At 38.1% G+C, this 15697-nt stretch overlaps 1 protein-coding gene across 1 annotated transcript; it reads left to right on the top strand.

Annotated features, from left to right (window-relative positions):
• Nucleotides 1-2581: 2581 nt before the first annotated feature.
• Nucleotides 2582-14794, top strand: LOC108672167 (carboxy-terminal domain RNA polymerase II polypeptide A small phosphatase 1). The gene is made up of 5 exons (XM_018159792.2): nt 2582-2800; nt 3809-4173; nt 4351-4500; nt 4857-5042; nt 7658-14794. The coding sequence occupies exons 1-5, from the start codon at nt 2725-2727 to the stop codon at nt 7943-7945; spliced, it is 1065 nt and encodes a 354-aa protein (XP_018015281.1). The 5' UTR covers nt 2582-2724; the 3' UTR covers nt 7946-14794.
• Nucleotides 14795-15697: the final 903 nt, after the last annotated feature.

Here is a 15697-nt window from a genome sequence, read left to right as displayed (position 1 = left end):
CATAAATTATATACAAGTCTGAAATTTGGAATGTTATCCTGGCTAATTATTTTAAGATTAATATTTGTAAACTTTTTATTTCAACTGTTATCAGGAAGGATAAAATTTTGCTCCCGATGTTCGTAAAGCGCGCGACTTTTCTACCATTTTCTCGACGTCCGCAGGTTTCACTATTTGTTCTTCATTGATTGCTATACCATGAAATTCTGAATCAAAATTCATTGTAGTAGATGAAAGTCAATTCACGTGAAAATTTCTGTGAAACTTCCGTATATTACCACGCGATTTCTGCTTCGAGTATCCTACAGTGAAAGAGCCAAGGCATGCACAGTGGTTTATGAGCGAACAGCAAAGCTCATAAATTAATTGCCAGTCGCTGTCAAGTGGTTTCAGCCCCTCCTCCTCCTCCCCCCGGACCATGAGTGGCCAGCGGTCGGGCATAGCATGTCAGCGCCGGCCTCCCTATGGTTATTCACCGGCCACCTGAAAGCCTCCCCTTGCCTCAAGAACAATATTCCTGAGGCATGGGCGTGTTAGCCACATTTATGTCGTTGAAGTGACTACGGGGCCAGGGGCTGGTGATGGCCGATTTCATACGCGAGCTCTAAATTATAGCGATTTACCGGTCCTAGGGAACTGTGAGTGGCAGGACCCACTGTGAGTGCAGCACTATGATGCAGAATCTTAACTACGGGTACCCACACAGTGAAAGCAGGTAGCCAGAGTGCTAGTTACCTGCTTAATCTGGCGCCTAAAATTGAAATAAATAGGCCTGGCGCTGGCCTATTCGTACAGGTTTCCACTGTGAACACTTACATTATTATCCTATGTTCATTCTTGTGGCAGGTTGACCGCGCGGGCAAACCTGATTTCACTGTCTAGGTACCCTACGACTTACTTATTCACAGAAAAGTGGCTTCACAGCCTACAAAATTTGGAGTAATTGAAGTCCATTCAGAATATACATATTAGTAATTGCATGTGGCGTTTTGAGTAAAAGAATACTGATGATGAAAAGTTTCTGCAGGGCTAACTAATAAAAATTCGTAGTGATGCAACATTCAGGATTTTGCATAATGTACTTGGGTTAAACATTGTCTGTAACGTCTGAAATTGTATTGTAATCACTGATTTTATTTATTAATTCATTTATTTTTTGATAATGCATTAATTTATGACAATTATTTAATACCAGATGTTGTTGGATTCTAGAGAGATGGAGGAAAACCAGTTGATAGTCAGCAGAGCGAGGTTCAGCAATTGTCACAGACCGATGAAACACTAACTTTGATACGAGGATATTAGAATTTATGCGTCTATCTCTTTATTTTATTGTCATTAATTTAGTTACATAATAAAAACGAATTGAACATTTGTGGTTTGGAGCTCAAATCCAGATAATTCAACTCATTTGTGCACCAACAACCCTGATTCGTATTACACCCGAACACCCGACACAACCGATTAAAATCTGCATGTGTCCAGCTTAAAGTTAATAATTACTTAGAAGAAGAGTGAATGTAGGACCACTTCATTGCAAAATGTACAGTTCGTAAAGTAATGTCAACTAAACAACTCCAATTAACCACGCGCAGAATACGTTAGTCTGACCTCAGTTGCAAGTTTTCTCCAGCAAGGTGAGCAACTGTATAGTTATATGGTCATGAATAAGGTTGTTCAAGATAAGATAACTATAATATTGTTGGTGCCACGACAGGTACTTTAAGTTGGACGGACCTGGGTGACCACAGCGCTGGTATCCCAGGCGAAAAATAGAAAACTAATAAAATCCCCTCCCCGAACCTTTTTAACTAAATAACATGACATCTACCCTAACAGTCAATCAATAACTCCGTCAACTTCAACAGTTTTACATAGAAGGAAACTACCTTCTTTTACCAGCTTTTCGCTCCGAGGTGTCCTGACCGCAGCTTCCCGTGAGGTATTTTCAAATCGCATGGAAATAATGCCGTGGATTGAGATAATGGGAAGGACAAAACACAGTTACCGGCCTGCTGATCACTACATCTAAATGCGCATAAAATTGTGCCTTCAACGTCTGTAAAATTATTTTATTGTATACTCTTTGTGTTACATACCGTAGATTAGCATATTATCATTATCACTACGTACTTAGATCAAAGATAATCTATTAAAAACAAACCAAATGAACTTTGAATCATTGTTTGTTGTATACAAATAAAATAATTAAAAACACGTTAAACAGAGATGACATGCTATGGAGAAAAATTTATGTACATATAAATGAGAAAATCAGAAGGATTTATGCCAAATGAGAAATTCAGATTTTAATAAAATTGTTTCCAACAATAACCGCTTTTCACGTAGTGAGGCAGTAATAACTCGCACTGGCACCGCTGAATGCCATTTCTCTGAATCAAAGACTGCAATTTAGAAGTGTTAAAAGGGTAGCAACAAAGCAAAATTTCAATTTATGACCATATATACGATCTAGGTAGAAGATTTAAATATGATTTTATTTTTTCTGAGCTATAGAAACAAGAATAATCTTAACGAAAGCTCCGGAAGCACGTATTTTCTCAGAACATAGAAATTGTATTATTTACACGCAAATAGTATTGGAACTAGGACGTCTGCCCCTCGTGCTGCCATTTTGGATTTTCTGTGTTTTAACATGTAATTAGGATGTGCTTACGTACATGCAGATGCTAATTTATAGCAAAATTAAAAGCAAATGATTAAATGGATGCCTCATCTATTATCACGCAAGTGTCACGAGATGAGGACAATGTGAATTCATACCCTCCACCCGATAGAGGTTCGTGTCGCAATTTCATCAATTTTTGGGCATTTATCGAGCCTTCAAACACTGGTTTTGGAAATAAATGAGATTTATTGTATTCTGATTGATCATTACGGAAATAAAATTATTTCAAGCATTCTTTGATCATTAATACCCGCAGAGTTATCTGGACTTGAATGATGTAGGTATGCAAAAATAGGTCGTTCACGGTTCGTAAGACTTAACTTGAGATGAGGAATGTAGTTCTCACTTCAACTTCTCAGTTTCATGTTTTCTCCTAAATTTTCATGCATAAAAAAAATTAGTTCTATTAAGAGCTAGTAACTGAAGGAATTTGCTGATTTGACTCTTGAGTCTTGAGTGACTTTTGCTAATTTAAAGTTTAGGTATTTGTAGTATATTAAAACCGTACTAATGCTGAACTCCATTTGCCTCGAGGCTTGATAAAATCATAAAAATGTCTTGTTGCTTAACCTTGAACTGTAAATATAAACATTTGCAGGAATTAACATAAAGGAAAATAAGTTATCATTATCATGTTGCAAACTTTCAATACAATACTCAGGAAATTTTGAATATTGGGCAGACTGCCTTACAAGTTACAGTTTTAAGGAACACTTGTTACAGGAGTGGATTTTGAAAAAAATTAATAGTGTGTTGTTTTTATTTAATTTCCCTGATCAAAATTCAGGGTGCATAGAGTAAGCTAATATCAAATGATTTTTTCAAGACCTGTCACTTACTGTCCAACACCAATCTGCAGTATTGGGCAAAACTTTTCTAAAATTGCAGATAAAATTAATTGTTTCATGGTAATGTTTGAAAATTTCTGGAAAAATGTTGGGATAACAGTATAAGTCCAAAAATCGGAATCCAAAATTCCCAAAATTTGGGCATTTTGGGTCGTTTGTCAGGCCGGGCCGGGCAAATTCTATAAAAATTTTTGTACGGGCAATGGTATTTTGTAGAAACTTCTTTGTCTTGCTTATGTGTACATCTTTACATATTATAATTTGATTTCAGGAAACGGTACTGGCGTCAGTAGCGGCAATAGTAGCAGTGGTGCCAAGAAGACGAGTAACTGTAGTGGCCGCAGCAGCAACTCGGGAAGTAGTAATAATTTTTTGAAGCAACTTTTCACCTGCTGCTGGCGCAGCAGCAGTGGTGAAGAAAATGATGACTGCCCAGCAAACGGCAGTGCCCCAAGTGCTAATGCAGCAAGTACAACTGCTGCCAATGGAGCTAATGGAGCTTGTCTTCCTGAAGACAGCTCTGCCTATGCCCTACCAGCCACCACACACCTCTTACCTCCCGTGCAGGAACGAGATATTAACAAGAAATGCATGGTTATTGACTTGGATGAGACATTGGTTCACTCTTCATTCAAGGTGAACACCTAACTAATTCTACCTATTTGTATAACTTTGAAGCACAAGCCCTGTATTATTTTTTAGGTTTTCTAGAGTCCATTCTAACCACTCTTGATACAATCCAATAGTTATTACGATATTATCTTAATATATAATAATTTTTTTCAATCTAAAGACTTGCTGTTTTTATTTCAGCCAATCAGCAATGCAGATTTTGTAGTACCAGTAGAAATAGATGGCACAGTCCACCAAGTGTATGTACTCAAGCGGCCAAATGTGGATGATTTCCTGCAGAAGATGGGTGATCTCTATGAGTGTGTCCTCTTCACTGCAAGTTTGGCTAAGGTAACTGAGCTTCCTCTTCACAAAATTTTGTTGCTATTAAAGGATATTAGTTAGTTCATGAAACACAGAAACAGTGATGCATATTAAGTGCATTCAAATTTTTTCAATCTACACAAATCTTGGGAAGTAAAAGTTATTGTTTGTAAAGATAGATGACTAGTTATCTATCTTTTCTTTCTGAACTCTGGACTTAAATTCATTAGTGCTTTCTATGAGGCTTCTACAACAACTTCAATGTTATTGCCACAGCTTGAATGTAAGAAATATACTATTATTGTTTTAAAATATATTTCATTGTTGTTTGTACAGACTTGCATATAATTCTGCGCTTGATAATAAATAATTGAATATTTCAGTACGCTGACCCAGTGGCTGACTTGCTTGACAAATGGGGTGTCTTCCGAGCTCGTCTCTTCCGCGAGTCGTGCGTGTTCCATCGAGGCAATTATGTTAAGGACCTCAGCAGATTGGGGAGAGAACTTCATCGCGTTGTCATTATGGACAACAGCCCAGCTTCCTACATCTTCCATCCAGATAACGCGGTTGGTCTTATTCCCTTCTTCCCTGATGCAAAAGTTGTACTTATTGCTATTGTAAATTTATTTTTCAACTCATTATGTAGCACACATAATTTTATTCTGCATGGTTAGTTTCTACGAATTTTTTATAACTTTCCTCAATGTGGTCTTGAATTTGAATATGTATTTCTCATCAAATTACTGGCAAAGTTCATAAAGTTATTTGCTTAATGTATGTAATTTATTCACTTAAATTTGTGACGGAATGACTAACAACATAACATGAAATGCATGCAAGAAGCACACAAATACCAGTATTTGTTGTTATGGAAGGTTAATGTATTATTCATCATGTATAGAGGAAAAAACATTTGAGTTAAATTAGTAAGCCTAGCATTAGGTGTGAGTTGTCTGTGCCGTGTTGAGCATCCCAGCATAAGAGCAGTTCACTCCCAACACTACATGCAACCACGAGCAATGGGTGCCTTACTGAAGTTTATATATATTAGCTTGACCAATCGAAACGACGACTATTGGCTGGGTGTGGGCGTTAATGAATAGACACATTTGAGTTGAATTGCCATGCAACCATTGTGTGAAATACAAGACTGTACAAAGTAAGCCATCAAATGCTTTTGATTTAAGCTCTTCCTTACATTACAATGAGATGTTCACAAGTACCTAGTATAGTTGAACGCATGTGAATTGCAAATTATATCCAGTGGTGTGCTTGTTATGTAGTTTGCTCCAAAATTGCTTGCTTCACTATGACTTTTCTTGAATCTTTGGCATACATAATACATTGACAAATAATTTTACTTAAGCGTTGCTTGACCAAGAGTCCAGGATTTACAATAATTTCTCTCTTTAGCCAGGATTTATTGAACTCAAGTTCCAGGGTACTCATATTGCTTGAGGAGTATTTCCTTGCTCGCCTGAGGATGATGCATAAAATTTCGGTTAATGCACCTCAGTCTTTAAGAAACCTACCAAGTCTTGATGAATAGTTGTGTATGACTTTCACACGATTGAGTTAACTTTGCATAAATTGGCTGCCGAATCTCTCAATTTTTATTCAATAAAAAGTGCCCTGTGTGAACATGTTTAGCAACTTTCCATAAATTATCTATTACAGTCATCAGTTAGCACGCACCAAATAAACATCCTATCCTATGGGTAACCATGTTTAAATATTGTTGGCAAATTTGGTAAATGCTCTTGTCTTGTGACATGAATATTTTATCTGATATTTATGACAAGATAAATTATTTTTGGTTGTTAATTGAAACATCATGTTTACAAGCTAACCCATTAAATTTCCCCAATTATGTACTTTAATACTGTCTGCTTTTGTTCATGTCTCTGCAACCTGCAAATGACCTGTTAACAGCTATCTCATGTTTCTATAAAAAAATTGATAAGAAAATCTATCTGTCAATCCTGATAATTGGTATCTTAATCAAGATAATCCAATGACATGCAAAGGCACTAAGTTTAAAGAAAAACTTATGCGTTATTTACGTAATTATTGCCGAGTGGTTAGCCAGAGGGAAATAGTTGATTTAGTTAGGTCAGTATGAGCAATTTCATCACCAGCAGTACTATTTGGTCATTATTGTCAAGGCTATAAGAGAATTTATTCAGTTAAAATGAGCATTCCATTTTTCAATCAGTACGGGAAAGCAAAGTTAGGGTCGTTAAAAAAGAGCTTTTTAACGACCCTAATTTTCCATCTTGCATTAGCAAATTGACTCCAAAGCTTATACTGACATCATCTAACATTGCATGGTGATGCAATTCCCCATATTTTCATTCGCAAATTTCAAACTTCTTGTAGATAAATGAAAATTTTGTAGTGTTATTTTGTTAACTACGAGCTTGCCTTCTTTCTCAGCCAGTTTCACTTGCGCTGATGAATCGCTCGAGCGTACAGATCGGGGAGGTAAGGACAACTTGCACTTGCCAACTGCGCGTGCTCTTCATTCTTTGCCAGTGCCAATGTGCTCTTCTCCATGCGTGATTAGAGATCCATTAGGGACACTATTTAAGCCCTAAACCCGTCGGAAAAACACATCAGTAAGATTTAAAAAAAATTTACTTTCTGCGCAGCTGTAAAAACTGAAACGTCATAGCCTTTGAAATTTCTTTGGCAGTAGCAGAGCACGGTTTGGTATTTTAATGCTAACTCATCATGAGTTTGCAGATAATATTTGGCTTGCGTGTGCCAGCACTCATTTTCCTAAACGCCTAGGCGCACTCAACAGACTTCAATTGTTTCGAATCTCACGTGTTAGTATCACGAGGGTCGAATTGTTCTGTCCCAACTGTGCTAAATTGAGAATTTAAGTTTTGCGATGGTATTCAAAATTCGTTTGAGACTTCCTTCTATTTTGGTGTACAACAGTACAAAACATTTACTTGCCCCGCCAACGTGCATCAAACTACTTTGTATGACATTAACAAAGCATCAAGAAGTAATACATTTTCTTCCTAATAAACATATATTTAAAACATCTGGTGCAATTGCTGCGCTGCATTAAATTGAGAAACGTGTAGCATGGTTTATTGACGGGAATATTTCTTCCTATTTGTGCTGCCATATTTTCTCACTATCCTTGACACATGCGTGGTGTTCTCAGGTGCCTGTGTCGTCGTGGTTTGACGACATGACGGACACGGAGCTGTTGGATCTCATTCCCTTCCTGGAGACGCTGAGCCATGTGGACAGCGTGTACGGCGTCTTGCGTGGCTGCTCACCTCACGTGCCCCTGCAGCAGTTGTCTGGCAACTCAGCGTCCGCTGTACACAACGACGGCTCCTCGAACAGCGACAGCTCCCAGCCAACCAACAACAACTCAATGATGTCCGAGCCTGTGTCGCCCATATCTCAATTGCACCGGCCTGACAGCGACATAAGCGTCACCTGAACCTGCTGCCTTTGCTAGCTCCTTTTTTACCGCCATTTGTATTGTGTGCAGTGCATCCATAGTTAGTCACTTGGTGATGTGTGTTGCAGTGATGGACATAGTGACGACTTGTCATCATCAGTCAAGTGTAGCTGTCATTAAAGTTGGAGCTATTTTGCAGTTCTTGTGTGATGAAAGTTACTAATGTGTAGTGTGGAGAAACTTTCTAGTTATCAAGGACTCAAAATTTTATCTGAAGACCTCCTCCTGGGCCGCTCTATAAACTTCTTCCCGGGCCCTGCTGTGTGAACACGGACTTCATCAAACTTTCCTTGTCTGTGCCAATACTGAAGAACTGTGCTAAGCATGGCGTGATGCTCTGTAATGCAATCTTCTGCCCACATAGTGGAGACCTTGAGTTCTCGTTTGTTGATCTTTTAATTTGCTGAGCTGCGTTGAAATTGCATCCTCTATTACTTTGGTGATTGTGGTCCTGCAGATACTAAACCTGTGTTCTCGCAGTGACCTAGGGCGCAACGGATGAGGAAGTCAACAGATGGAATCTCTGGTTAGTCATCGTGTAGGGCGCGGCGGCATATTTTGTGTGCAATCTTATACGTTTTTCCTGCTGGCTTGTTTATCCTCATAGTTTTCAGGCATCATGGGACGGCTTTCCAGTAACAATCCGGCTTGTTGGACTATCTTTGACGTGAACTATCCGGAACGCATTTCTATCAGCGTTGACCGATTACTATTAAGTTTACTGTTGTCCTTGTTAATCCTAATAGCGCTTGGGTCGTTACTGGCAAACCGGCTTGGGCATAGCATGTCTACTCAAGTAACGACCCTCATTAAACCCTACATGCTACTCTACTCAACTTCTAATTCTTTGATACTAAGATTACTTTTTTTTTACTTTTCCTCAGAAGTGAAACCTGCAATTTTTATGAGATTAATCTCTGTTGATGAAAGCAATAAACGGTGTAAAATGCCAAATTAGTAACGTTAGTTGATCGCTATTGACGCGACAGGCTGGAAGAACTCACGTTGTTTTCAATGTGTCCTAAATATTTTATGCTATTTTTCCATTTTTGAAGCGTGATCTAATCTAAGATTAGTAGCTATTGTTATTTCCTGAGAATGGTCTATAAAATTATTATATATATGTATATATCATGCGTGTGTTCGCCGCTATTGCTGCTTGCCATGCATTGTCTTGCGTGCCTCTTCTCTCCTAATCGTCATCAACGTCCGCGCCTGGTTCTTGTTTAAGTAGCCCCCCTGGTGTGAACTGAAAGATTTCTCACTTCGAATTGTGAGTGCTACGAGTTATAACTTCAACATGATGTTTCCATTATATAGGCACAAACCTGATGCTGAACAGTGACTGAGACTGATCTACTAGACGAAGAATCAAGCCTCCGACGTCGCCGATGAGGCTTTGTATTGTGCATTGACGATTATTCATGTTCCCTTGTCTTGCTGCAGCTACCTACTAGCCCAGGTTACCTTGCTTCATCAGCTTTAACCTATAAATTTTCACCTGCAAATTGTCCGTAAGCCTACTTTTGACACTATCAGGGCATCTAATGAATTTATTGCAAAACTGCGTTACACTTACGACGTCTTCACTGATATCGTTTTGCTGTGTACCATGTATCTGCTGTGGTCCAGATATGAATTTGCTTGTACTTGTAGTTTGCTGATAAAATTCTGCTGTGTATTAATGAATTCGTTGCAAAAAGTTACCTTTTTGTGCCTGAAGCGTGATTGTAAATGCTCATGAAATTATATGTTTTATCAAAATACCTCGACCGTTTTTTACTGTGGTGACAATCGGATGTGACATTCGTGAATTGGCTGACTTTTTGTAGTACCTATGTATGATTCGTGTTAGGTTTGAGTTATGAGCATTATTTCGGTGCTCAAGGCAAGACCTGCTTTGGAATTTCTGCTGTTTCTAGATTTTACCACGTCCGCATTTATTTTTCGGCATAATTCAATGTGAATATTGAAGCGCGATGAACTTCTTAGAGATTTCGTTTCAGTATCGCTAAAAACAATTTTTACTTGTATCCATAGAACCCTGCGCCATTTAATGCTATACTACAGGAAGTTTTTCTTCCGCTCTTGATCAGTTGCAACAACGGTCGCTTGCAGGTTGTTGTTATGTCTCGGAAGTATCTCCTGGTTGCCAAATTTGTGTTTCATCATTACTCCTAAGCTGTTGACAGTTTTAGTATTTCACTCTTGTCAAGAGTTACATAGTAGCTTCGATTCCATGTCAGGACTCAATCATTTCTTTCTTCTGTCTTGCCTAAAGGTGCGACGTTGCCGCGTTACGAGCAAGGCGATTGTGAGGACAATCTCAGGTTAAATTACTCTTCATAAGCTTCGGGTAGCTAGAATACCTATCATTTATTCAAAGTTGATTGTTTTTGTGAGAAATATGCTCTGTTGAGGTACCATGTTGCTCGTGAATATAGGAGCTTTATTGCGCGCGATCAACCATTGATCAATAAGCGCCTCAGAGATACAGTTAATTGGAATGTTGTCCGTAATACCAATATTTGCAGAAGTATATATTACTTGCATAGGCATATCTGACAGCTTAATTTGCCGACGTGTATTAGTGACACAGTAATTTTCAGACGTATAGAAGCGACACCTTCATTTGCATTTGTATCAGCACTATATTTATTTGCAAAGGTGCTAGCTGTTCCGTTAGTATCACACGTTTCGCTGACACGATTAATTACTGCGGAGGCTATGTTCTTCATTGCTCAGGCAAAACTGCAAGCTGAAATATTGTAGCATCTCTTGAGAGCTTGCGCTGTCACCTCATTCCGTGCCTTGCTTCTGAGCTTTGATATAGTTTACTCCTTCATTTTAACCTCGTTCAATTTTATGTAGAATCTTCAACCTTGAATTTAGGAAGTCAACTCTAAGTTATTATCATGGATGGGTGGTAAGACTGTTGCATTAAAGAGGGGTGTGTTAGAGAGAGGGGGGTAACGTATTACGAAGTAAATATTTTATTTTTTTTTTCTTCATGTACAGATGAATTATGTTCAAATCATTACAAATTGGAAACGATTGACCTAGTCGGTTTGGACATGCCATGTTTTAGTAATCAGTTTTTTTTTTTTGTTTATATACGGTGATTGCTTAACTGAAAATTCTCTATTCTGCAAGTTTCCATTTTTGGGCTACATGATAATTCATTCAAATTCCTGGCCCTGGGCCACGAATAGGCATACAATTTTTGTAATAAAAATGTACGAGTACGTTCTTGTTGGGTATTTTTAGACACTGTAGATTTGTTGCGATATGTCATTGATGTTTTAGTCTTATTGGAGTTGTAACTTTGCCGTACTTTGGTTTATTTCTGCCACTTTCAATAGTCATGTGGAATTATTGCGTCATTCAAGTGTTTCATGATCATGCCTGTTGGATTATTATTTTTCCATGGACATTATGTTGCCTTTCTCAACATGCATATCTAAAGTAATGATCAAGCGGTTGAATAGGAATTATTGTTAAGTTTTTTTATAATAACATCCTTATAAAGGCAACGTAGGGTATGACTGGCCTACGTTAATCAGAATATTTTAATGCAATTTTCAGGATTTTCTTGTCTTCTCTATATTTGCAGAATCAATTGACCATTTAATTTCTTAACTGACTTCTATGGCTAGGTATAAACCGAGTGTTGTTCTATTTGTATAGTGATGCTTGTTGACGGACGAATCGACATTCATTGCTAGTGGTAGATCATGCTCAGGCGTGTGAATGTACGTTCCGGCAGTTGCTTGGATCACATCTGACGCTAGCAGTGAAATGCTTCTATGAATTTCTGTGAAATGTTGAATGTTTTCGTGTCGGCTAATTCGTCCTTGCGGAATTGAAGAGCATGTAGAAGCATCGTTTGGGTGCATCATGGCTTCAATTTTTAGGTCTCTGAACGCGCTTCGTGGGAAGCTGAATTATTGCATGCCTTCCATGTCATGTCCTCTTATTATAGGGGCCATCAAAAGCTAGTTTTCTCGAGGCTTCCTTATTGTAAAAAATGACGTCGAACGAAGAAAGCTCAGTGATCTGTCTTGCTGTCATCATGCTTTGTGATATATCACAGCCCTCCGGTTGTTGTCTGACTATAACTGGCATGGCACGTGGAGTCTTCTTCACCGTTACGTTGAAATATGTTTTCTTTCTTAATATTTCCCCTGTTTAATACTGTAAATAAACTGCCTCTCACGGCAGACCCGCTCACCCTAATGCTCTCCCTAGTTTGCGTCCGTGCTTGGGAAATGCTACAAGCTCCACTTCCAAAGTGTTTTAAGTTTGCTTCTAGAATGAATTTCTCACATTAGGACTAAGAACGCATCACTACAAGTTCTGAGTGAAGAACGAAACTAGGGAGAGCCTCGAGGTGGATCGCAAGTGGCCTTAATATTGTTATAGATTTATATCCTAATAAGAATAGTATATAGAACGCTTTTGGTGTCGCTTCACTGACCTCAGTCTGTGTATACTGCCTCTTCTAAAGAGGCCTCTCGGGTCCTAGGCTTCAGGGTTCCCCATCAAATGCTTCTCTTGTTTTTGTTTCTCCTCATATCCACTCGCCTTTAACGCTCTTTCTGTCCCATGTTGAGCCTTAGCAGTCCACTATAATATACAATCGCTGATTTTTCGCGCGCTAGTCTACCGATCGCGAAATTTGATTCACCGTACAACTAAAGCCAAGCTCAAATGTTTACTATCTCCTAACGATGGTGCCACTCATTTGTCTGCAATGTTAGTATACCATATCAGTAATTGAATGCGAGTAAAATGATGGGTTGACTTAGCGCTCGTCTTGTTTATGGAAAGAGGTCAACTTCGCAGAGGCTACACGCGAGTAGAAGTTCTTTTTTTGTTTTCATTTTTTTCAGTGGAGTTGTGCATCTGCCTTTCAGTTATTGCCTTAGTGCACTCGGTTGAAAACAATTTAAAAATATTTTTAGTGGTTTGTATTCGTTCTATGCATATTCATCGAGATATCTTTAATTAATTAAACTGTTGCATGGCCCAGCATTGACGAACTCTTGTCAGATCCTAGACCTGAGACAAGCTGTTGGAATAATTAATTGTTTTCACAGGACTCAGCTGTTGAATTCTCGTCAGGATTTATTCTCGCTTCTGGTTGATTGTGTCTTAATTTCTTGTTGATCGCGTACGGTCTCTTTGTTACTCATTATATTTACTCGATCATTCAATACAGGACCTACCCTTTAAATCCAACATCAGGAAGCTCTGAATTATCTAGTGTGTTTCGATCCCTACAGAGAAACAAGAATTGGTTTGAAAAAAAGCATTAGTGAGAACATTATTCGACGTGTGCTAGACCTGCTCGGCGATCTTCACAATGAATCCTTTCTTCCTGTTATTTCACCCCTATTCTTAAGCTGCATTCTTGTTTAACGAGGCAGTCTATCTTTCCGATCGTTTGGATATTCTTGAGTTGAACAACCGTAGTGTTAGTGTTTATTATTGTCCCTGTTAAGTTAAGTATTGGTAGTACTATTTCGTATGCGTGAGATTGTTTTCAGCGTCGCAGTCTTCCTGTAACCGTTGCAATTATTTGGGAGTTTCTTCTTATTGTCAGGTCATTTTCTAATGATTCCGTTAAGTTGATAATTAGTGCGCTTGGGCTCAAAATCCTGATGTTGACGTTGATACTGATATAGGCTAGCTGTTGGCTGTAAGGAGCTTCATTGTTATTTAATTCCATGATCATGTTACCAATCTCATTGCTTACGAGTAGGACGATTAGAAGCCGGATATTTTCTAATTTAGCAGTGTTTAGTTTTGGCAAGATTTTTCTATGAACTTCGTTGGCATTAAGGATCGATCACTGAAGATTATAACAACTATTTCATATTTTGTTGCGTGTAAATGAATCCTGTTGCCGTGCCATCGCTGTCTTGCATTATTAATCTTTGTTGTTGGGTGCATCTGTTGTTGGCTCTTACGAGAACTTCGAAGCGTTCTTTAAGACTTGGCGTTATTTGCTGAATTCTCTTGAATACTTTTTACCATTATAAATATCGGTCGTACGATATTATTTTCGTATGCATTTTGGAAATTCGCAAGCTTCATAATTGAACTTTTTTGCCTACTTCAATTCTGAAAAATAAATCAATTTGATCATTTAGTTTTTACATTTCACTAGCATTTAAAGTGGTTGAAATGAAATTTGTTCTTTCTCTTGCCAAATTAATGCATTAAAAACTTCGATGCGAGCTAAGAAAACACGTATTTTTTGTTGGCTCGTCAATAGTACGGTAGTATGTGACCTCCATGTTTTCTAATCTCATTAATTTTTGTTGCAAGGCTGTTTTTCGACCCTTTAATGTGAAATTTGTTGCCCTCAAGAAAATGTTAGGGTCAATTTCATTTTTAACAAATTGTACTTTGGCATGAATATTGTCTAAGTTACGACCTTGTGACCAGATGCGTGAATCCACAACTCGCCGTCGCTGTGATCGCGAGCTGGCCTTCTCCATATTGTCTAAACTCTAAAGTCTAAACCATTGTCAAATCTCGTGGCGATATTTTAGCGTTAATATTTTACGTGCCATACAGACTGAAAGTGTGGAATTCAATCAAATTGTTCAAGGTGTCGATGAACATGACTGAGATTCGTTAATTTTGACAACCTATGTTTCAAATTTAGGGCACGATAATAGCGTTGAGTTGGATTCGAGTATACCTTGCTTCCCACACCGTGTGTACAAAGCTGTCGATGAAAATCTGTGCTAAGGAAATTGTAACAGGTTTCATATGTATAGTTACACCGATAATATAAAATTAAAAGCGAACTTGTTCTTTCTGTGTTTCATTGACGGCATCGCGAAGTTGTTATGCTTGTTGGCAGGACTATTGTTCTTGAAACCGATAAGTCAGTTTTATACATTTGCAAATGGAGCGAATAACGGAATCATATTGTAATTCTGTTCAGATTCTAAATTTCTTAAATACAGCAAGTTACTTTTTTAATACTGAATGATAAAACTTTGATTTCTCCATCTGTTTTCCTCACCGTTTTTGTGCGAACTCGTCCAATTCTACCTATGCTTCAATCGCCCAACATGGATTATTTACATTACAAACTATATGACTACTCTCTAACCATGCCGGGTTCCTGTCATATGAGGCTCGTAATTTGACTGCGAATTTAGAATTCATGTTAGTGTCCATTGGAGCCTAGATCTATAATTCTCTAGCGTATCACATTGAGTTCATTAACCGCGTCATCAATCTTTCCTCCTTAGAAACTTTGATTTTCTCAGGTAAAGATAACTTCAAATATGTCGGTATAGTTTTTTTTATTTTTTTTACTAATATCATGATTATTATTATTAGTTATACAAATGCATTTATGCTAAAAATATTAAATAGTTTAAGAAGAGACGATAAATGTACACAATGGTTCATGCCTAAAACAATATCATATATGTAAACTAAAAATATCTCTTCACGTCTATAGCTATACAGGTATACATCACACTAATAACACCATTCCAACGAAAAGGAATTAATTTTATTGATTAAAAACAGGGAATGCTTTCATGTCAATAATCAGGGCCCCGACCTTAACGCCTCTGATTGTGGCCTACACCGACTCCGAGAGTCACTGAGCTGTGACACGAGTGAGGAGCGGGCCCACGTCGAACCTCTCTCTAACTTCTGTTAGGATGCTAGCTGCATTGCCTCTTTGCACTGCCAAAC

This window comes from Hyalella azteca, unplaced genomic scaffold, assembly GCF_000764305.2.
Source record: "Hyalella azteca isolate HAZT.00-mixed unplaced genomic scaffold, Hazt_2.0.2 contig3150, whole genome shotgun sequence".
NCBI lineage: Eukaryota > Metazoa > Arthropoda > Malacostraca > Amphipoda > Hyalellidae > Hyalella > Hyalella azteca.
Note: the sequence above shows the minus strand (reverse complement) of the source record. Positions and strands in the feature narration are given on the sequence as shown.

What these genes read in the sequence shown, in the direction of transcription:
- LOC108672167 (XM_018159792.2), top strand. Translation starts at nt 2,725, where the DNA reads ATGGATGCCTCATCTATTATCACGCAAGTGTCACGAGATGAGGACAAT. An exon ending in ATACCCTCCACCCGATAGAG is followed by an intron (nt 2,801 to 3,808) that starts GTTCGTGTCGCA and finishes ATTTGATTTCAG; the next exon opens with GAAACGGTACTGGCGTCAGT. An exon ending in TGGTTCACTCTTCATTCAAG is followed by an intron (nt 4,174 to 4,350) that starts GTGAACACCTAA and finishes TTTTTATTTCAG; the next exon opens with CCAATCAGCAATGCAGATTT.